The following is a 24,973-nucleotide window of genomic DNA, read 5'->3' as shown; positions in this document are numbered from 1 at the left end:
GGTCATATAGATGATAAAAACACAAGCTTTCTGGATGTTTTACTTCCTGTTTATGCGCCTCTTTATGCGCCATGTCTAAATTTTTCGTTCAACCGAAGAATCTGAAACGAAATATATAAGTTTTTCCACCTAAAACGAAGTTGCACGTGTTTCCTCGCAACTGTGACCCAGGAACAGCAATTTGTGTAGCACTTCACCGGAGCTAGGTCTCGATCTAGTATTTGCAACCCTTCACAGGGTCTAGGTAGAGGTCTAGCATTACTTTTTCGTTTCTTTCTGTTGTGTATATATTCTTCCTTTATTAGGACCAACAGTACATTGTGGCGACAAATCAATCAAATCAGTCGAATCAAAACCAGGATGACGCTCGATTTGGCTTAGCCCATGCCAACCGCGTCTCACCAGCTACTGTAAGTGGTTCTTATTACATTTATAAAGCTGGAACTTGATAGAGGGGTTCTAGAGAAAACTTGGAGGCTATAATTTCAGCTAGAACTCTTGTTTTTCACTATCATGATTATACTAGAAAAAGAAATGAAAAAAAAAATGTATGTAATTTACAACCTAGACAATGAAAAAAGAACAAGAATATATCCCGAATAATTATTGTTAACTAAGACTTCCAGTTTTAAGGCCGAAGTGTTATGATTGCTGTTACAGACAAAGTTCACTTTAGTAAACTTTGCCTACTTGGTCGTTTTACTCCGTCCTCACTGAGATCTTACTTTGCTAAGACTATGAAACGTATTTCTCAATTAACCTCTCAGTGTTTATCTAAATTCACAAATTCTGCATTATTCACTCAAAGAATATTTTAATGCTGTTCATAGCTGTCAAAGTCTATATAAGTAACGCTAGAATTTAACCAAAAACTAATGAACTCATGAGTTCTCCAAAATAGCTTTTCACATATTTTTAGCCAAGTTAAATGGTTATATTTTAAGTGGAGCCACATTATTCAGATTGCATGCTATAATTTTTTAATGTGATTTCTTCATTTGGATTTTCGAAAAAGAAATTGTTTGCATGTAAAGGCTGTAAACCAGTTCTGACGTACAATATCGCGAAAACTAAAGCTTGAATTTTTGTCTATGAGATCCAAATTTGATTTTTGCTGCAACATTAATGAGCTTCTTGCAGTATTACTTTTCCCCTTCTTCATTAAAGAAAATGAATGACTGTTTGTTCCTTTTTCTTCTGACAGTACTTTCTGATTTACTTTTTGCAGGTAAACGAGACCTTCAAAAATAATACGGTCAATTGATGTTATGTTTTATTTTTGTTTGAATAAATTGAATATAATTGAATGATATCATCTAAGAAGGAAAGTGACCTGAATAGTTTTTGAGATAAATGAATTATAGACCAAATGAATGATTTAACTATATATACTTGTATAATCAATTTTGTGAACTATAACTATAAATATTAAATTATAGCCATATTTTTACTATGGCTGGAAATTACCTTACCTTAGACCTTAGATCCGCCTGTGCCTCCAGAGCCACCCAGGGCATCAAGAAGGAGCAGCCAATCTCCCCGCAGGTTTGATGCTGCAAGTATGTCCTCTTACTGAGGTTGGATTGGTGTGTGCAGGTTACGGAGATCTGTCTGGTACGTTTGACGCAGGGTGTTTCTGGGTCTGCCCCTGTGGCGTGGACCCGATGGCTGCCAATGGAGCGCTGCATTTGGTAGTCGGAGATTGTCCTCACGTAGTACGTGGCCAAGGTATTTCCATCGGCGGACTCTTTTGATATATGTCACAAGATGCTGGCCAGTCTTGTCACGGATGGATTGGTTTGTTATTCTCTGCTGCCAACGGATGTTGAGAACTTTTCTGAGACATGTGTTTTCGAAAGCAAGTATTGTTCTCTCTTGTTCCTGGTTCAGGTGTCAGGTTTCGGCTGCGTAAAGCAGCACTGGCATAACATTGCTATTGATTAGTCGTAGCTTTAGCCGTATAGAGAAGCTCTGGGACCGCCATACCTTCCGTAATCTATTGAAGGCCCCATTGGCTTGGCTGATTCTTGTGAGCACTTTTTTTTGGTCGATCCGGTGCTTTCTATTATGCTTCCCATGTATTTGGAATGGACGACTTGCTCTATGTGTTGGTCTCCGCAAGTGATGCTCGGGGGTGAATCGGTGGTAGCCATGCATTTTGTTTTCTCATTATTTATTTAAGGCCGACCTGGCCACCTCTCTCCCTCACTTTGTCAAGGAGTTTTTGGAGTCTTTGCTTGCATGATTCTAGAACGGCGATGTCGTCAGTGAAATCTACATCACTGAGGCGTGTTTCTGGATTCAGCTGGATTCCGTCTGTGCTTGTACTTCGCAGTATGTAATCAATGACGATTACGAAAAGTAGCGGTGACAAGACGCAGCCTTGCTTAACTCCTGACAGAATGTGGAAGAAACGAGTTTGGCCATCTGGTGTCATTACACAGCACTTGCTATATTCATAGAACGTAGCGATCAGCGAAACTATCTTTTCAGGGATTCCGTAATGCAGTAGGATCTTCCACAGACTTTGGCGGTCTACTGAGTCAAATGCCTTCTCAAAATCGATGAATATCATATAGGTATTTGACCGTCACTCTCTGCTATATTCCGTCAGTAGCCGTAGAGTAAATATCAGATCTGCACATGAACGGTTCGGTCTGAATTCATGCTGCTCGTCGCGAAGGTGTCTGTCGAGCTGCGAGCTGATTTTCTGCACTGAAATGTGCGTCAGCAATTTGCTAGGTATGGAAAGCACGCAGATTCCTCGCCAGTTGCCTGGGAAGGACGCATCGCCCTTCTTAAAGATCCTCACAAGGGTGCTGCGTTTCCAATCCGAAGGTATTTTGTCGGTCGTCCATATTACTGCGAACAGCGCTGTCCAGAACTTGAGGCAGGTCATTACAGTCGCGTTGATCATTTCCGTGGATATCCTGCCTTCGCCAGGCGACTTCCCATTTTTCAGCTTCTTTGCTGCTGCTATAATTTCAGTGGATGACGGCGAATCCGTGCTGATATCTAAGGAAACTATAAATTATAATAAGTTGCAATTACTAGATAGCATGCAGATGATAGAAATGTACATGCATTCAGGTTACATATCATGTCTCGATGATTCCAACTGGGTTTAAAAAATGGGAATTCCCCTCTCATAGATTAACTTGTTGTTTTTTTTTCAATGTCATGTTCTCTGGGTAGCAATCTTGATTACTTCCCTTGATTAGTCCTTCATCCTGCTTGTCCTAGAAATTTCTCACGTCACGTGCTTTAATCGAAGTTGGGTGCTGTTTAGTAACCCCAATGCATAAAAAGAGTGAAATAACACCAAGTTCTTTGTAATGTGTTGCTTCGCTCTATTTCTTAACCTCAATTGACGTACTAACCGTGAATTTGACATGAAAAATATTGAATTTGGTTGACAAATCATTGCGAAGTACGAGCTATATTTTGGAAAGCTTAATTTCCAGCAGGAAAAATTTAAGCTATTCGAATGTTGCGTTCCACGTTCTTGAACTTATTTTGATCAAATAATTCGGCATAACGAACTGTAAGTAAAGACCTACCATGCGAACAGCAACCCAAAATGCGAATTTTTTGTATAATAATAAATATATAAAAATAATCTGTTTTTAGGGTGGTGTTAAATAAGTAAAGTTCATTGAATTTGAAATTGTTAATAGGAAAGTTATAAGCCCAATAAAATTCGTATATTTTGGAAAAGGAGGTAAAAAACTTTAAAGGAAGTTGACTGTTGATTAAAATTTCACCACAGGATGTCCAAGAACCACTATTGCGGAGGTTTCAATCCCTGTGTATGTAAAAGCACGAAATGTTTCATTTTATCCAAAAAACATGCTTGTTTATTTTTTGTGTTTTTTCCTATGGTTGATCACATCGAACTAGTGGTTGTAGTGTATATGTTACTGTGAATGTCCGAAATGTGGTTAATGTTGACATACACCAGTGAATGTCCGAAATTCCTTTTTCTCTGACTGGATTCAATTAGCTTTGCGAATCAGCTTTTTTAGTCTTATGCAAGCTTTGATGGTAAAAGTTAAAGTTAGGTTAAGGTAAATTAGGTTATAAATATCAGAAATGGGTTAAAAACCTAACCTGTCACCATCAAACTTTGCATAAAACCGAAAAATTTGACAATCAACGCTGACTAAATCCAAGGAAAAAAAAGTTATTTCGAACATTCACCAATTTCGGATATTCACGGTAACATATATATGGCACATAAATGCACCGTGTAAATGACATATGACAACAATAATATATATTTCTGATTCATTTAGTGGCATTGCAAATTATGATTTTGATTTATTTCTTTGCTGTGTATGTTTGAGCTTTACTTTTTTTCTTTGTGACATTTTTCTCCTATTCCTTCAGGAAATATTTTAAAGATACGATTTTAAACCAATTTAAAGAATTCCAAACACACTTCAACTACAAAATTTTAAGCTCCTTAAAACTTAAATAATATTTACTCATCTTCAAAAAATATAATTCATGCGTTTCCTTTCAAAAACTTTTGTATTTAAATAATATTTATTGAGTCTCTTAGACGTCTTTGTGTTCGAAGGATCAAATCACCATTATGAATTGATCCATCCCCCTTTCTCTTTATTTTATGACAAACAAATGTCGGTAAATATTTACTTAGTTTAGGCTTCATCGGCTTATTGATTATTTTTTCCTTTCTCAAAATCTTAAAGGAAGAAAAACTCAGTTCTCTCTAAACTGATGCTAATTAATGTCTTTTCCTATTTGATACGGGATTATGAACTAGAGAATATCTGGCTTCAAAAAATAATGTCAGTAACGTATTTGGGATTAGAGCTGATGCCTCTCCCCTTGGAAATTTAAGCTTGGAGAGCAAAGCATAAATCTAAATATTAAATTAGGCTACAGGGGGACTGAATCCGGAGTGTTACAAATTAAATATCTTGCTACCTTAGATATTTATACAAGGGGATTAAGTTTTTAAACGATCTTCAACTGAAAGCAGTGTCGTAAGATATTAGATACCTATTAGAAAAAAAAATGGTAGGATTGAAAATTGCTCTAACGATTAAGTATGCTACTCGAATAAGTGACTGTAAATCAAGCAATAGGCTAAACGTAAATTTAGTTCAACTTTACCCTCTAGGATTATAATGGATGAAAAATCAAGATATATAGGTCTCGTTTTAAGGATGAAGAAGAAGCCAAAAGCCGTGCTTTTTCAGAATCCAACCGGACTCAAACGCAAAAACTGCGTTCTCGAACGTGGTGGGAAGAGGGTCATAAGGTAAGATATAAAAGGAAGTGGGAACTTGACGAAAGAGTGGAGCTCTAAATAAATCAGAGCGGAGGATGAGAGTGCGCAGCTGTGTTTGTAGCAGGTTGCTTGGTACTGCGTTTAGCTGTTAGCAATAGATACATGAACAGCCCGTAAGCTATTTTGTCAAGACTGACAGCATTGACTTTTTCTTGTTTTCTTCTTCATCCCTTGTTTGTCATTCTCTTTATTATAGCTTCATGCCTAAAACCAAAGAACGTTTTCCATTATTTTATACTTTTACGGGAGATAACGATATATACATCAAAAGAATTACATCAGTAAAAAGAATTTCCTTTTTGTGATGATTCTAAATATGTAGAATAAATTAGGTTTACAGTTGCTCACCAAAAAATTAAAGAAATTTGCATAATTGTAGGAAAATTAGGAAAACATCCTCAAAAAGGTGGGCAACCTTGACGAAAATTGTACGAAAAAATCAGCATCTCAGACAGCCTTCTAATGTAGGTTTCAAACTATCTTCACTATCTTCTGAAATTTCGTATTTTTTGTTTGAAGGATGATCACGGGTGTCTTTTGCTCCACCAGGGGTGACGAATCAAATCTGTGACTGTATAGTATTGGGAGAGGGCTTATTCGAATGGAAACCTCAGTTTCAGTGGAATTTTCAAGCATCAAAAAAGATCTCACCGCAGCAGCCAAGTGCCAGTTTTTGCTATTTTGTGCTGCAGAACAACATTTTTGTTCGAAATAGTGCCAACGTATTATGGAGTGGAAACTTTGAGGCAGTGAATCGTGTTAGAACTATCAAAAGACTATTTATATAAACTTTTTATTCAATATATGATATTTCAGCATGATGGCACATTCACCCCAGAGCATTGGTGGAGTCCATAGTATTGTAAAATAAACATAATCAAACAACCCGTCAACAAATATTTTGTCCAAATATGAGGCACAGATACTATTATTAATAAATTTTAGTCGGATCAAAACTAAAGGGCATGTCTGATTTTCGTAGTTGTAACAGAAAGAAAAAATAAGTTTTTGAACATTTTCACCTGATATTTTTTTCCGGACAATCAAAAGGAAAACAGGAACCCATGAAATCTATGGTGTACAATTGAAAATTATAGTACTTGGATGTGCTGTTCCGGAAGTGATCAAAAATTAGGTATAGTTCAAACCTCAAAAGAAATATATCCTCCAGGAGACTTCCTCCTGAGGCTAATTAATCTTTTTTCTTAATTTAATATTGAGACTATTTTTGGAAAATAATTGTAGATGATTTCGAAGAATACACTGCTTTTTCATGACGATAAATAAAAGTTCAACTAGGGATAAAAACCTTTTAATAGACAGTGATAAAATTCACAAAAATACTAGATATTTCGGTTACATGTACAGTGACCGTACTGATGACTTGAATGACTTTTCTTTGTCCGACCCTACACTTATACATGGAGTTGTATCCTGAGAGACGGAATTGAAGAAAACTCAACAGTCAGAAGCAAAGAAAAGAAAATTTTCATGTAAAAAAAGAAGAAAACGGTTTGAAGAAGAAAAAAATAATTATGAAGATAAAAAAAAAAAAATCACCGTTGTGATTTTGAGCTTGTACTTTTTATATTGTGTAGTTGGTATGATAGTAACGCAACTAGAATCCCTTCCGTCTGAATATTTTTCCTTGTTCTGCTTCAGGTTTTTCGGGTGGTTTTCCCAAGGCATTTGAGCTAACTATAACTGGGCCTTCCATTTTAGACTGTCGGGATATCCTGTTTTACAGATTTCTGTTTTAATCTGAAGAAAAAATGTGTTTTAATCGGTTTAAATGTGTAATCGGTTTAAATGTTTTAATGTGTTTTAATTCTGTTTTAATCGGTTTGAATGAAAATGTGGCCTTTTACTGCTGTTTTCTTCGCCATAGTTCTTATCTACTGAAGATGTTGGCCTGAAAAACTGGTTTGTCCATTTAAGATGATCTTTTTTTACTTAATTAACTAAGAATGAACGAAGCTTCAAGCAACAAGGTCGGAAAATGGATTTTTATTAGCTTTAAGTTGGTGTCTCTAATTTAAAAAATAAATATTTTAGGTTCAGTGGTTACTTGACAACTATGAAACTGCAGAGGGCGTTAGTCTGCCTCGATCTACATTATATTACCACTATCTCCGTCATTGCGAGGATCATAAAATAGACCCTGTCAATGCTGCGTCCTTTGGAAAGCTGATACGTTCAGTCTTTGTTGGACTGCGGACGAGACGACTTGGTACAAGGTATAATTGTCTTTTGAGAAGGTATTTTTTTAGGTATCTGTGTTCAGAACACCAGGTTATTCTTGTAAATACTTGTTCATAATCATCAAACAAAACATATATATATATATATATATATATATATATATATATATATATATATATATATATATATATATATATATATATATATATATATATATATATATATATATATATATATATATATATATATATATATATTTCTTTAATGTTGTGCTGAAGACAGCCCTTGGACATAGGGCCGAAATATTCACCGATTTAAATTGCACTGTCTATGAAAAATTTCCCTATTGTTTTTAAATTGTGTTTGTTTGATATGGAAAGGCAGTGTGGTCTTCGTCAATATTTACGTTCATAATCATTAGTATTAATAAATTTTAATGCAGAATTTTACTACTGCTTTTCTACTCTAAATATTTTATATGAAAGGGAAACACCATAGAAAAAAAGTTTTTGCTAAATAAATTTAAAAAAGAAAAAAATTTCTTGTATTTTCCAAAACCGAATCGTTAATTCTTCAGACCCATGTGTGTTGGGTTTTCAAATTAGCAAGAAAATAATATCTAAGTCTTAACTCAAATATAAATAGGAACAAAATATAGGTCTAAAAATAGATGAATACAAAAGAAGCACAATATTTGCTTTTCGAGCTGGCACATGCGCATTACTTTTTGTATATTAATTTGACTCCAGATTTTTTCTTTCTCCTGAGTGATATGTTGAAAAGAAAAGTTTTGATTTATTTGAGTGAATAAATCAAAACACTTTTATCAAGCTGTAATTTTTCAGATTCCTATGGGAAGATACATGTCACATAGTTACACATGTCGTATAATTGACGTTAGAAATTCTAATATACGACGGTAAATTTTTGTATTCTGGAATATATTGCGACGAACCATAACCATACCATAACGACGAACCGAACCGTCATTACGACGAACCATAATTCACATACGAAAAATCTTAGTACCTTCTTGTTATTGAGTAGTTTTCATTGCAGTTTTTATCGGATTCACAATGTCTTATGCATTGTATAATAAAGTGTCTTTTATTTCTCAAAATGACATATTCTTTGAATTAGAAGTTGAAATTTAGTGAGCATTTCCTACTAAGTTTAGAGTCAACATAAATCTTCTATCTCCGTGATTCCCAACGTGGGGCGCATGCCCCAATGGTGGGTCATGGAGAGGACGTGCACAACTGCGACGTTGCACACGTGTTGTGCACGTGCGACGTGCACAACTTACTAAACTTTAGAGCCTGAATCTTCAAAAAAAAACCTTTTTAATATGAATGGCGTCACATTCAAATTCATTTAAAGAGCTAAAAAGATACATGAAAGTATTGCAGTGATGCTATACATTATATAAAAGGTGTTGTATTCAGTCAATATTTTTCATTATTATAAATATGCCTGGAGGAAGACCCCAAAAAGGTTACTAAGTTGGTGGCCTTTTAGTGGCGCTAATTCACGAAAATGTAGGGTGGGAGGCAAGGATTTTTTTCATTTTTAATAAGGATATGAACAACAGAACAAGATTGAGCAAACATGCTTAAAACAGGGGATGGCGGCGATTTGGCTCTTTGGATAAATTGTCTGTAAACTATCCAAATCCAGCGTTTCCTCTTTTTCAACGGCCATGCTCATGAGATTATTGAGTCTGTCATTTCCCATTGTCGATCGCAGATAATCCTTTATATACCTGAGAAAAATATACCCTCAATGCTGATAAAAATCGTTCATATACCTTCGTGTACCTTCAATGCTGAGAAAAATCGTTCATAACTGGTAGTGGTCACAGGTAAAGTAGCAACTAGTTTCATCAGTTTTATAGTACTGCAGAATAGGCAATTGGGAGGTCGGATAAAATTTCAATATCTCGGAGTAGATCCACTTTAAAAGTGTCACATTTTGAAAAGTGCAACTTTGCTAGAAAAAGCTGGGATTTTAGGCCAGTTTCATCAACACCGAGAATCACTTAATAATGACACATTACCCTTTCAACCTTTAAAATTTGAGAAAATCAGAAATTGAAGGGTAGAAGGTTGATAAAACGCCGAGCAGAGGCATATTTGCGTGAAATGTCGGTCCATCTGGCTCGTGAAACGGTCGATCATCTCCAAGGACAGAAATTTACCGGAGTCTGATCAAACTGGCTGACTGATGTTGCGTTTACCGGTTGTTGAATTTGATAAGAGTCTTTGAGACGAGTGGAAATGGCTTAACTGCTCTGGTTCTGAGCACTGGTTTTGGATTTTACAGACTTCTATTTCTGGATTTTGTGTAAAACCAAGAATTCTGTTATGTTTTTGCTGAAGTTTTTATTTGTTATTATTTCTCAGCTTTTGGAGCGTCTCCTATGTCCCAGAAATCAGTCCAAGTGCTTTATAAACAATTTACAATGACCAAACACTTTTCATTATGCATATAAGTTGAGGCAAAAGAGGCTGAGCTGATTTTTTTCAGTAGTCGTTTTGCAATGCAAATCTGCAAAATCTGCCACAAATCTGCTGAAGGTCAAATCTGACCTTCACCTTGGAAAAGCGGCATGCATAAAACCAGCGAGTTTGCATACATTTGTTTTATACATTTCAAAACAAGGTTGTATACTATCGCTATATTTAGGATTCTCCGGGATAAGGATAGAAATAACATTTCAAAATAAAGGCATTGAAAAGTAACTGCAAAAAAATAACAGTGATCTTTAATGGCTCTGAAAAAACAAAAGCAAGGTGAACAATACAAGCGACCGGTCATTCAGCCTCGCTAGTTCAATAATACACATGGCTAAAACACAAAATAGCTGTTAAATAGAAGTAACAAGGTCTTTTCAAAAATCTAGGGGACGTGACCCCTGCCCCCACCCCCTAATTGGCACGTCTATGGCCTTTTGGGCTTTTTTCGGATGAATACAAGTAAAATTTGGAATAAACATGTTTCTTACAATTTAAAATCGTGTATTACTCACTATTGGTATTATAGCTGGTGAGACCAAAATATTACCTGATAAATTAATCCATTATTTCTGTATGCTGTTCAATGACTTTGCGGTTACTAAAATAAAATTCATTTTTATGCTTATGTTTTTAAGATAATATTCATTGTATACTGAAAGTTACTTGTATCACAGCTGGTGTAATATAAACTAAGCCTTATAGATTAGTCTGTTGTTGTCAGGCTAATTACTCATTTTTGACTCCTAAATCAATATTCTTCTTTTTTATATCTGACTTTTGTGTTTTCAGTAAAGTACTAGTTTTCTATAATCATACATACATAGGGATATATCATCAGTCGGTTTATTTGGACGAATTTATCGACATATGAAAGATAGACTGTGAAGCAATAATTTTAGTTCGTTTTAAGTTTCAACTCCGCTCTTTACTTCCCTTAGAAAAGCTTTTTTTTCATTAATCTAAGACCGTTTTTAATTTAAATTTAATGTAGAAGCAACACTGCCATGAGCTTTTTTACTTGAATTTATTCTGGGTGAGGGGGCAGTCCCCCTCATATACTGAATAATTTCAGTTCGTTTTAAGTTTTAATGTTGCTTCTTGCTTCCAGTTGAAACAAATTTATATAATCTAAGTAACTAAATGTGATTAATGCGATGTGCCACTAAATGCGATAGTGCGAAGGGTATTCCAGAAATACGTGAAATTTCTGTCAACTAGATGATGGCAACCATTTTCTACAACTGTGAAGGAATTGTGGGATGCTTGTGGACTTTTTATAAAATTGAAGAATTATCACATGAGTCTATAATGTACAAGATTTGAGGAAATCTATTGGGGAATCCTCCTCCATCACTCCTCACCACATTGTTTGCATTACTAAAAAAGAAGATCGGAGAGAATCTCGGTGGGAATTCCTGCCACATTCACCTTATGGCCTAGACCTAGACGCATCTGACTTTTTTATGCCCCTGCTTTTCCACTTGAGAAATGGCACTAAAAAGTACCATTTTTAGTGCCTTGTGGCACTTTCAGATGGTGGAATTTATGAAAAACACTAAGATAGGAGCGATAGCTCTTACACGAGTCATTAAATATCTCTGTATGATATTCTGGTAACCCGCTAGCCCTGGTAGAAAAAGAAAAAAAAAAAGGAAAGGGGACAGATCAATGCTACCCATGCACAAAAGTGAATTCCCTTGTTGTTCAAGGTGGAGAACTGTAATTCTCCTATACAGGATTTTCAACCATACTGATTCCAATGGTGCACTTTTCATTATAATCTGGCGTCATTTTCGAGGGATTTCAGACTCTTTTTTCAAATCTTATAAATTCGATTTTTCAATAAACTTTTACTCTTACTATTAACCGGAATAATAGTTAGGCTACCATTCCTAAATCAGTGTCTGGTGGCACTTTTTTGTCATTAGGCAGTTTTTCTCAAAACGTTTTTTTTTTTAATTTGTAGTGACGCTATGGGCTGTGCTTTGCCTTTAACTAAGTTGCAGCTACTGCTGCACCATGATGGCACATACAGCTGGTAGAATATATATAAAGCACGTAGATATGAGCAATAGCTTTTAGGTTTCAGGTTCAGGTTCATACATTTTTATTAACAAAAAAAACAACTCAATGTGACAAGTCGCACTAAAGCAAGAAGATGCTTGAAAAAGCGACCGGCTGGGAGGTCTCTAGTTAAGAGACCTAGTTAAGAGGTTCTAGTAAATCTCTAGTTTAGAGGTTAGGGCCATAAATGTTACAATGGTGCTTTTTTATACTTCCAAGCTATCCGACTTGAGAAATGGCAGCAAAAGTGCCGTATATTGTGCCATATGGTCCTTACAGATGGTAGAATCTATTAAAAAAAAAAAAAAAAAAAAAAAAAAAAAAAAAAAAAACGTATATATAAGCAATAGCTTTTAAATAAGCCATTAGATATCTCTCTGCGAAGCTTCAATAGACCGCTAGCATCAGCTTTTCCAAATGTGACATCGCACCAAAAGTGCCATTTTTAGTGCCATGTGGCGCTTGCAGATGGTGGAATTTATACAAGGTACGTAGATATGGGCAACAACTTTTATATGAGCTACTAAAAATCTCCATGGTTTTCTGGTGGCCCGCTAGCCCAGCCACTTGACAAATGGCACCAAAAGTGCTGTTTTTATGCCATATGGCATTTGAAGATGGTGGAGTTTATAAAAAGCGTGGTATAAAAAGCGGTAGGTGTGAGCAATTTTTTTTAAATGAGCCATGAAACATTTCTATATGATGTTCTGGTAATCGAATTAATTGTTCTATCGATGTTCTATCCGAATTAAATAAGATTATTGTATTGTTTGTAAAATTTATTACTTGTTGACTGTTCAAATCACTTCGTGCTGTTGAGGCATCACGTTATGTCTTTGGGACAATTAATTTGTGTTGTTAGGGCGGGGAAATTATTTCGACGAGGAGGGGCAAATTTTTTTTACATGCCATTAAGCCACCTGTCACCAATCATTGTCGTAGAAACCACCTGTTCAAATCACTTCGTGCTGTTGGGGCATCACGTTATGATTCAGTCCGAAGGTACGAAGCTTCAATGGAAATCATACCGTATTGACAGTAATTCAGTAGAAAATAATAGAAAAATAATAAATGAATCTTATAGAAATTAAGATTCAGCCCGAAGGTACGAAGCTTCAATGGAAATCATACCGTATTGACATTAAGCCATGACTTATTACATGCCATTAAGCCACCTGTCACCAATCATTGTCGTAGAAACCACCTGTTCAAATCACTTCGTGCTGTTGGGGCATCATGTTATGTCTTTGGGACAATTAATTTGTGTTGTTAGGGCGGGGAAATTATTTCGAGGAGAAGGGGCAAATTTCTTGAAATAGAAAATAAGATACCGTAAAGAAGATGATTTAATTTATCAATAATAAGAAATTCTTTGCCTCTTTAAGAAGGGAAATTAGTAAAATAAAAAAAAAGAATTTAATGAGTTGAACTAACTTAATAATTGGTACACTATAGAAAGAAAATAATAAGACATTATGTGAGACTATGATGCAAGTACGAAACACGTAATAAGAAAATGTAGAACAAATAGACAGAGAAAGAAATTTTCAGCCTTTGAAAATCGGGAAGTAATAGAAATATTTGAGATGCTTAAAAACCTTTTTCAAGAGACTACCTCATCTAAGTGCATTGAATAAATAGATACTCGAACGAATTTTGAACGAATCATTCTGCATTCGTTATTCTTTTTCATTTTGTTTTCTTTTGCTATTGACGTGATTGAATGTTTTTTGTAGGGAGGGGGGAGGCGCTTTATTTCGTTTTTATGATTTTACTCCGTAATTTACTTTTCTTCTTTTTGCATTAGAACGGCTGAACAGAGGTTTCGGCGGAAATATTTATATTATTTTCTGATGTTCACCAGCTGAAAATGTTTCCTTGTTCATTTGTTCTAGTTTTTCTCTTCTGTCTATTTTACCCACATCGGCTTAAGTCTCTTTAAGGTTCTTTATTAAATCTTAACTTCAATTTTAGTTTAAATTTTACTTATTAATTTCTTTTATTAAATAGGTAAATATTTTAAATTTGTTTTACCTACATCATAACTTCATATAATATATGGCTATTTTCTGTTTCTATGCCTCATTTATTTTTTTTCATTTTGACGCATTCAATTTTGGTTTCGATTTTTTCAGAGGCAACTCGAAATACCATTACTATGGTATACGTTTGAAACCAACATCGTCATTGCATGGTGTACCTGACGATCCCTCAGATTCGCCACGGAGTAACCATGGCCAAAATGGTCAAAAGAAGTCCAGAGGTGCTTCTAGTCCTGGGTCACGGTCCAACCATGATAGCCTGATGCATGAGAACCATAGTAATTCTAGTTCAGAATCTCCTCAGGTACCATATTTACCTTCAAATCTTTATCTTTTTAGGCCTGTCTTCTGCTATTCAGACTGCTAAAAATTTACTTCTTTGATCTAAAGCCATTATTATCTGATATCATTTTTTTGCACTTGGACTATAGTTCTCTAGCCTGGATGCAAAAAGTGAAAGATAAGCTCTAATGTACATTGATTACACACGATCACGAATAACAAATACTCAAGTAATAAATTTAGCTTTTATTCCTTCCATCAGTTAGAAAGTATCTTGATGAGGTCTTTGTTGATATTCTATCAAGCTTCTTGTTTCTCTACTCAAAAAAGAAAGAAGTTTGATGATAGCCTACATAAATCTGAGCACTAAATCCTTTGCCATAGGAAGAAAAACAAAGAAAATATATTATTTCAGTGTTTTTTATTAGGCCTTCAAAAACAGTTTATTAAGCTTTGGGTAAAAAAAAAAGCAATTATGCAGTAGCATATTTTTTTTTCGTAGAAAAAGATTTCATTCCAGAGTTGTACTTTTCTGTAATAAAAGGCGGCTGTCCAAAAGTAAGCGTGTTTAAAAATTGAACAACTTTCAAGTACCTAGCGCACTGGAAACCTTACTGAAAAAGGAGATTCTTTTTTAGCGCCGTACGTCACAAGGTTCGCCACAAGCAGGGCTCATAAAGAGAGATTTCAGTGACACTTTAAAGATTTTTTTTTGTTAGGGGTTTGTAAGGCTCTAGTATAAAAATCAAAGAGTTCTAAAATATTTTAAAACTGATCCAGAGAGAAATTCCAGCATACTCTTTCTGTAGCAAAATACTTCTTATATTTCAGCTTGCTGAAAAACCAGATTTGTTTAGCTTCGTGTGTCGTGAGCTTAAACTCTGACTCTAATAGGCATAAAATCTGTTTGCACCATCAGAGAAATAAAATCTTGGCAATTTTGTTTGTAAGAATAGACTTAGCCTTTTTACTGAAAAAAAGATAATGCATTTTCACGAACTTTAGTCGATTTTTCTTATTTCGTAAACTTCCACTTAAAGCAGCTAGTAAGATTTTTGGTATTTTATTAGAAGAGCAAAATCGTCTTGTTAAAAAGTAAAGAAGTTAATATTATCTTCCAATATTGAATTGTAGAAAGCATGATTGACAGTCATTATAGAAGCGTAATAATTACAAAAAAATAAGTTTATCTGAGGGAAGTAAGGAGCGAAGTTGAAACTTAAAACGAACAAAAATTATTACTTCATATTCTATCTAACATATATCGATAAAACTATTGCAATAAACCAACTTATGATATTTCCCTATTATATATTTTATATATAATATATTATTTATTATATAAGCGGAGGATAGAGGACAACTTTATTGATTCTGGGATTATATCTGTTGTGAAAAACATGACGCATGAAAGAAAGAAATCGATTTTCGTTTTATCGATTTATTGCATTAATTTTTTCGATTTATGGACTTGATATATTTATATATATATATATATATATATATATATGTATATATATATATGTATATATATATATATATATATATATATATATATATATATATATATATATATATATATATATATATATATATATATATATATATATATATTGTGTGTGTGTGTGTGTTGAAGTGTTTTTCTTGGGTTTGCTGGTCCCCTAAAAGATATATCTTACATATCTTACTATCTTCTTAGGGCTGGCTAACATTAACCTTTAAAAGATTTATTTGATATACGTTGCCCTGTGGCCGTAAATATTTCGAGCTAAACGTATTAAATTGAAATCATCAAATTTGTGGCTGGAAATACACTTTGGTGAACATCAACCCCCTCCCCCCACCCGCCTTTGTGAACTCCTCTCCCCCCCCCCCAAAAAAAAACAACAACTCATTATTAGAATTTTGGCTACAGTTTGCTTGTAATTCTTAACGTTATTAATAAAATATTACCACCCAGAATATTATGCTAGAACTGTCTTTTGTGTATTCCTTTGGTGTATATTTAGTTTTCATTCTCTGTCTCAGCATCAGCACTACTTGGGAGACGTCAATAGTGCATTTTCCTCAATGCCAGATATAGAATATGAAGGAAAACTGCCAGACGGAATTACTCATAACGACCTCCAGATCTTTGCCAATCTTTACCGAGAACATTGTGAGGTAGGGAAATTGTATTTTCATCTGGGCTGGGTATTAGAAGAAGCAGAGTCGAAAGCTTTCAAAGGGGTAGGAACAGGCTTGTGGAGTAAACGAATATATTTGTTGTTCCTTATTCCTGCTATTATATTTTGGCAACTTATAGATTGATAGAGTACACTTCTGAATTTGATCAGTGAGGTCAAATTTATAAGGCTCATTTTGAAGTGATTACTACGTAATCAAAATGAATTCGGAATTTAAAAAAGAACCAGGCAATAACTTCATTACTTTGTTGAGCGATAGAAGCAGTATTAAGAAAAAAGTGTTTTGTTCTGGGGTAGGAGTAACTCGAAAATATAGGCTCAGAAACCCCAAACCTAATTCCTTGAATTAGTAAATATCCATAATTTGAGAAGGAAAACTTTGTAATTACTGCATACCAACACACATAATATATAGGGAAAGACCAATCCTTGTCCTAAGGTTGGGTTAACCCCCCACCCTCCCTCGCTATATAAATTGGACACTGGGAAGTTTTATTTATGCTAATAGTTCTAATTAATCTGATAATTAATTATCAGCCATAATCCAATCAGTGGAAATTTTGTTTCTCACCAATGACTCCAAATAATTTTAACAAAAAGCTTATTTATAATTTCAATATGCTTTGATTGTCACAGTGATTATAAAAAAAAACAATTCATATTTTTTTTTATAAATGGCCGATAGTTTACTGTTGTGTTGAAATTATTTAAAATGTAATTTATTATTTCGATTTTTGATCAGTTTTATTTTGTTTTCAATTTTAATTTCAAGGTAAGCCCATGATTTCATATTGAGGGATGAGGTCAGTGAATTCTCGACTGACCTTGTATGCCTAAATATGGTGTCTTGGGTAGCTCTGGATCAAGGCTGTATTCCCCCCTCGTCCGAACAAAACCCTGCTTTAGACTATGAACATTTCAATGAGCCCTTAACCTCACCCTCTTACAATACCTCATATCTTGCCAGTAATTTCTTTTATTATTTATAAAGGAGGTATGGAATATATAGTTCAATAATAAGGCTGATTGAATCCTTGATATTTACAGGCTTGGAAAACGAGATAAACACACTCAAAACTTGAGATATATCCTTTAATAAAGTCCTTCCAACTTCAAATCTAATGGTTAAGCTTTCGAAAGGCAAATCATAGACTGCGGCAATTGGAAACCTTTATGTGCTGCTGACTGACAATAGAATACCTAGTCTATGAGTTTATTTGTTATTATTTTTTTTATCTAATATCTGCTATTAACAATAAACTGAAGACAACCAGATCTTGCACAATTGCCATGCTGTGACATGGAAGATATCACATGTTGAAGGTCAGTGGTCAGTCACGGGTATTTGAAAACCTTTTATTTGGCGTCTCCAGTTGCCTTCAAATGGCTCATAGAAACTCATAGAATGTTTGAATTACCCTTATTCCATGACTATCTACCCTAGTTCTACCCTAGGATGGATGGATGGATGATAGACTGTCTATCAACAAGTGAAATGACGTCATTTTTATACACTTCAGAAAAGGGTTTACGCCAGTTTTGCATCTCACTCAGACAACCTGTTTTGGCTTTTTCTCCAAGCAGCCATGGCTCTTAACTTTTCATTCATAGTCCACCAATTTGATTATAGTCAAGCAAATCCACAAAAGAAAAAAAATCACCTTAATCTCAGAAGAGGTAAAAAAAAAAGCATCGCTGCAACGTCGTATACCCTGCTACTACTAACACAACACTCAACACTCAATTCATTCCTTAAAATGTATATTTAGGAAACAGTCCATTTTTGGAGAATTTCTCTAAATTCACTTATATCACAACTAATTTTAATATTCCCATCTAACTAATTCTGTGACTTAACCCAAAAGTTTAGTAGACCATTTGTTAGTCTTTGATCTACTACAAGATTTGTGTCATTGATGATCCCAAAGATTTGGGGTAAATGATGATCTGCCGTCTCGAGGTATCTGCTTTTTTTTTCCAGGAGTATAATTTTATTTACACATAATTTACAAAAAACAAACGCCAAGGAACCTTTCGGTTCGTTAGGCCAACTCCAACTTCCAACACATAATTCAATATAAATAAACAAAAACAAAACATTATCCCCCGCCGACGGGCTAACAAAACAACACAACTAAAAATTTCATTATGGCACTACTAAAAAAACAAAAACGAAAAAAAATCAAAAAAATTGATAAATATTATTACAAAAATCCCTCAATTTTCCCTGGAAACTACTTCGGTCATGCTCACGCACAACCCCAATTGGTAAATGACTCCAGAAGCTCGGCAAAACATGTCGAACAGAGAACTGTGACCGGGCTGTTTCACACTGTGGCCGCCGAAATGCATCTGCATTTCTTGTATTATAATTGTGAAGATCCACACCAGTTATAAACATGCCATTAAAACATTCTGAGGTAATGTTATTAATAATATCAAACATTAACATATATCGATAAAAAAGGAATATACCTGCAAGAGGAAGAATATTCAGTTTCAAATACACATTTCTCACTGAATCTCTCGGTCCATAATTTGCTAAAATCCTAATGGCAGAATTCTGCAAATCTCTAAGATGTTTCAGATGGGATTGAAAAGTTGAAGACCATACCGAACAACAATATTAGGACAATTTTCGGACAAATGTGCTTCAATTTCCTAATAATTCCAACATTACGGGCGATTTTAAATGTTATACAATTTATATGATCTGAAACTAAGCGTCTCATCTACAATAATGCCTAAATACCTAGTCGAGTGTACTCTATTAATAAATGAATACCCACACCTCAACTTATCTACCCAAGGATAATACGTTTTAGAACGAGCAAACAGCACAAAATTACACTTCTTAAAATTTATTTTCAGCTTGTTCAACCTAGTCCACTTTTCAATCAAACTTATATCATGTTCAACTGCTCGGATCAACTGTTTTTCAGTTCTCACGCATACCGTTAAATTAGTATCATCACCAAATAAAACTAACGCTTTTACAGGGATCACATTTGGATCTCCACTGTTTACTGAATCAACAGTATTAGATAAAACTCCACATAGATCATTAATATATACAGCAAATAATAGTGGACCAAGAGGAGATCCCTGTGGGACTCCAGACTCGACATCATATTCACATGTAGCTTGTTTTCCATCATCCAAATATAAGTTTCTATCACATGGGTAAGACTTCAACAGATTCAGAGCTCTTCCTCTTATACCGGCATTATCTAATTTACACAATAGAATTTCATGGTCCACAGAATCGAACGCTTTTAAAATATCTAAAAATACAGTTATGACTTTAAGATGTTTATCAAGGCCATCATTAACCAACGTTGTAAGAAACTGAACTGCATGCTCTGTAGAATGTTTCTTTCTGAAACCAAATTGGTTCTTAAAGAAGACTCCTTTTTTCTCTAGAAATGTCGCAATCCTTAGGCATAACATCTTTTACATTATTCTAACTATATTCACAAGCAAGGATATCGACATATAGTTGCTAGGATCTTCTCGGTCACCAGACATGAAAATCGATGCTATTCTTGCAACTTTGAACACCCAAGGGACGATTCCATCTTTAAAACAGCCACTAATAAGCGCTACAAGTTGATTTTTAATAACAGGAAAAATCTCTTTCTGGACACGGAGGGATAGAAAATCTGATCCAGCGGAATTATTCTTTATTCGAGAAATCACTGTTAACACTTCACTTTCATTCGTCTTTTCAAGCCACATACTTGTTTCACTAGCTGGCCCAATATACTCGTGAAACCACCCTTCGTTTTGATGTATATTTACTGACTGTCTAATTTCATTACCTGCGTTAGAAAAATGATTGGCCAGTTTTTCATTAAAATCTGCCTGGTATTGTTCACTTCCACATGGCTCCTTGTCAATTCCTCCAATTATCGACCGAATAACTTTCCAAGTCTTCAGTTGGAAGAGCTACCACTACACAACTCAATCATTTCCGAGTAATAATCCTTTTTTGCTTTTCTTAACAATTTATTGAGCGCGTTATTATAATTCTTATAAATATTTCGGTCTAATTCTCGGTCAGTAATTTTACTAACCTTATACAATGCATGCTTCCTCTTGATCCTAGCCAAAAGACTGCGGGATACCCATGCCTTTTTTCCAATTCTTCTTTCATTTTTTTTATTTATAGTTGTCTTAATACACACTTCATTGATCAAATTTGTAACTTTTTCTTACCACAGTGCACACCTGTCACCATAATTCGTGCATTCACTTAAACAACTCCAATCACATTTCTCAAGTCGCTCTTTGATTTCATTAATACTTGATTTATCAAATTAAGAGTATTGTCTATTTCTATTCTCAGAATCATTATCCATGTCTTTTTCAATTTCTATAGATACCATAATTGAACAGTGATCGGACACATCATTTGGGATTACAATTGGGCTATCATATTTAACAGTCGAAAAAATGTTATCAATCAAAGTTTCAGACGTCTCATTAACGCAAGTACAAACTTCGGTTACTGTGTAAAGATTAAAGGTAGACATAAGATTACAAAAATTATTACGAAAAACATTTTCCTTATTCTTCATTTCAGTGTTAAAATCACCTATCACAAAACAATGGGCCGAAGATAGTAGTTGCATCAGCTGTGACTCCATATAATCCGTAAATTGTTGTAACGAATTTGAAGGAGTTCTATATACAATTACTACGTAGAATGTATCCTTATTGATATCAACCTGCAAAACCATACTCTCAAATACCATTTCAACAGATACTGATAAATCTGCAAGCCCACCATGTTGATGTATTATTCTATTCTTCCTATAAAACGAGTAACCATTAATATCAAGTAGCAAGTCATTATAATCATTAAGCCAAGTCTCAGTCAACCCAATAATATTTATATCACTCACATTATCACACAACTCAGAAATGTACCTAAAACTACTATTTAACCCTCGACAATTCAAATACATCAGCATAGGGTTCCCAGGGTTATTGGGTGAAAATATATCAATGGGGACAGAATACCTCGCTGGTGGTCCCAGTCTCATACACCACACATTATCACCATCCTGGAGCACCCTATCAATCTCTTCATAAAAATTTACCCTATTATTTTCTAATGGTGCCAACTTTTCATTAATCCCTGACATTTATCTTACCATTATAACCATATACTGCAAAGCCCGTCGGCTAAGTTTCACCATATGAACTATCAAAAACTCGAACACTAATATAAATAAAACTAAGAAACACTCCTGAATCACTTTTCCATGTTTTTTCCTTTTTCATCACTATCATCATTCTTTTTCTATCACTATCATCATTCTTTTTCATCACTATCATCATTCTTTTTTAGCACCTAACCTAGCTAATTATAACACAACAACTAAATGTAATAATAATGAAAATAAATAATTATTATTTCCATCTCATAAATTAAAACTAAGAAACAAAGCTTTAACTTTTGCCCATCAAAAGCTATGAACCTGAGAAAATTTGCCTGATTTTCAAAAAAGGGAGGAAACGCCCCAAAAATCTGCAATATATTAATGAAAACAAGGAAATTATCAATTTCCAATAGGAAACGATGACAACATAATTCTAACACTTCGCCTATCATTTCCTCTTCTCTGCATTTATTAATTCGCCGCTAATAGGGAACTAAAACATCATAGAGAGACACTTTAGGGCTCAATTGAAAAGAAATCACTACATCCAGTGTCTTTTGTAAGTAATATATATATCACCAACCACTGGATCAAAAAAAAAAAGTCCCCAGAAATCAGGCAGCAAAATCAGACAAATAAGAAATTATAACACAACAACTAAATGAAATAATAACGAAAATAAACACTAATTATTTCCATCTCATAAATTAAAACTAAGAAAAAAAAACTTATAACCCTCATATGATAACCACTATAATAAATAAATAACAAAAATAATAATAAATAACAAAACAACCAACTTCATTTTTCACAACACAATTCAATTTTTTTTTTCTTCTTCCAAGCATCCCTTGATGCACTCCACTCGTGCATACTTTCATAAGGCATAGGCTATTCTGGTATTTGAACATTTTTACTGTTGATCACTATATTGCTTAGAAAATTGTCTGGGATCTGTTCCATCGTATACTTATCCACAGCAGCATTTGCATGACGTCGAATGCACAAAAGAGGTGGTACTGACTTTGTAACCCAAACGTCCAATTCGCGAATTTGGCAGTCGTTAATTTTCTATCTAAGTGCCAGTAATTTCTGACGAGTTTCTCTAACCGAAAGGGGCATATCAGCCGTCAAATAGATATTTAAAAAGTTCATGACAACTTTTCTATTTAGTTTTTTAGCGTTCTTCAACAAAGCCAGTCGAGTCTCTATACTATGCATCTCAATCTTGATCAATTCTTTCTCCTTTCCATATTCCAAAACCGAGAAATAGCAGTTCTGCTCATATTCCAACCCGTCTTTAACAACTCTTTCAAACATATTTTTTGCTGATTCCATATCGCTCGCCGAAGCATTCCATAAAATCACGTTTTTGCCAGTTTCTTTACTTTCTACTCGCTGGAGATTATGATTAACTGCAGACAACTTGTTTGTTAACCTCATATTTTCATTAGCCAGAACCGAAATTTGCACCTTCAGATTTGACACCTCATCTTCTATGGCAGAAATTCGCTGCTTTAATTCAGTAATTTCCTTATTTGAATCCGTTACAGATTTTTCCACTTCCAGTAATCGGTTTTCCACTGTTTTCATACTATCAGTTAGACCTTGCAGAGCAGTTGAGTTGTCCTTAACTGCTGCTAAAATAATAGCTATGTTGTCAGCTAACGATTTGATATACAATTCTTCAACCGATGTTCCTGAAGAAACATTTGAGATGTTTGAACTGTCAAGTTCTTGTTGCTTCCTTCGTTTTTTTTGTCATCTCCAATGAAACGTTGCCAACAAATTTAAAGTATACAAAAGAATGTGCTCACCTTGAAAGCTCCTTATTTTACCCACGTGGAGCAAAACGTGCAATTTGCTTAATTGGCCGTTAATTGAGCCACGACAAACAGCTTAAATCTCGAACATTCAGCTCCTAATTTGCCAATTTTCCTCTCCAGATAAACGATTATCCTGCTGTTATTATCCGCAAAAAATTTTGCATGACCACTTGAAATCACGCAACTGTATGAATGCATTCAGGTAAATTTAATTTCGTAACAATGAAATCACTATCTGAATAGTTCAAACTATAATCCTTTTTAAACTGGTTTAGCTCTTCACACTTTGAACTCTGAAAGTGAATTGAGATATGAAAGTGAGTTGAACTCTGAAAGTGAATTGAAAGTGAAAATAAGCTTGTTGAAAAACAAGCTTATTTTCAGACTATTTCTGACTTAATTTTTCATACTTAATTTAAGTAAGTAGATTTCTATTGGCTGTAAAGTCCCAAGAAAAGAAAAATATTAAAAAAGAGAAGTTTGCTTTGCCTAGTATCAATGTTAAAGAGGATTTACGTTGTGTATTACACCACATGTGTAGTTTTAACTCTTCATCAAACAGTTCGTGGTAACGAACTGTAAGTAAACAGCGAATCGGCCCAACTTTTGGTGTTCATTCTCTTACAAAATTGACTTTTAGGTAATATTGGATGCAGTAGTGCAATTACAGTTCAGTTCAGTTGAATCAGTGTGGCATCAATTTTGGCGAAGTTCCATGAACAATATTTCCACTGAGTGTTATATGGAAGAAGATCCAGAGAAACTATTGCCAAAGTAAATTGTGTTTTCTTACTACCAAATCGTTTTTTTTCTGATTTGTTGTTGTTTTTTTTCTTGTATTCCTTTATTCCTATTGAAAAGGAAGTTTAAGCCACCGATACGAAGCTATTTTAAACTACTATCCAAACAATAATAGCTGTATGCTATAATTATATTCTAACGCTTGTAGCCTAGAGCTGTCAGGAGACTCTCTAAATGGGGATTGCTCCCAATAGTTAATACCCCGCCTTTCTATTACTTAAAGTTACTTTCACCTAAGACGCCAGTCAGTCGGGCGAGATTAGGGGTGTGTGTACGTGGGTGTAACCGAACAGAAATCATACTTAGAAGCAAAACTTTAAACCTTGAAATGGTAACACCTTGGTAGTCCCCCTAACGATAAATACCAAAACTTGGAGCTCAGACCCATCAATTACATCAAATTCTAATTTCATAATATCTACCACCCAGAAGAGAAAAACTGGGTAAAATAATGAACAGCAATACAAAAAAAGACTCGCTCTGTATTGTTTCCAAAGTTTGACATAAAACTGAACTGAAAAGTATTTTTGTTTTACCAAAAAGGCGTAATAAGAGAGAGAGAGCAA

At 34.5% G+C, this 24,973-nt stretch overlaps 1 protein-coding gene across 4 annotated transcripts in view; it reads left to right on the top strand.

Annotated features, from left to right (window-relative positions):
• The window catches only part of LOC148944547 (DNA-binding protein RFX2-like), a 193,090-nt gene that overhangs the window by 143,058 nt on the left and 25,059 nt on the right, over positions 1–24,973 (top strand). For all 4 annotated transcript variants that reach the window (XM_089100803.1, XM_089100800.1, XM_089100801.1 and 1 more), the window contains 5 exons: positions 306–410; positions 7,376–7,557; positions 14,238–14,448; positions 16,455–16,589; positions 24,247–24,380. In XM_089100803.1, coding sequence (XP_088956929.1) covers positions 306–410; positions 7,376–7,557; positions 14,238–14,448; positions 16,455–16,589; positions 24,247–24,380 — 767 coding nt within the window. The remainder of the gene's footprint in view (positions 1–305; positions 411–7,375; positions 7,558–14,237; positions 14,449–16,454; positions 16,590–24,246; positions 24,381–24,973) is intronic.

Source organism: Artemia sp. Qi Xiang Cuo, chromosome 14, assembly GCF_049724085.1.
Source record: "Artemia sp. Qi Xiang Cuo chromosome 14, ASM4972408v1, whole genome shotgun sequence".
Taxonomy (NCBI): Eukaryota; Metazoa; Arthropoda; class Branchiopoda; order Anostraca; family Artemiidae; genus Artemia; species Artemia sp. Qi Xiang Cuo.
Note: the sequence above shows the minus strand (reverse complement) of the source record. Positions and strands in the feature narration are given on the sequence as shown.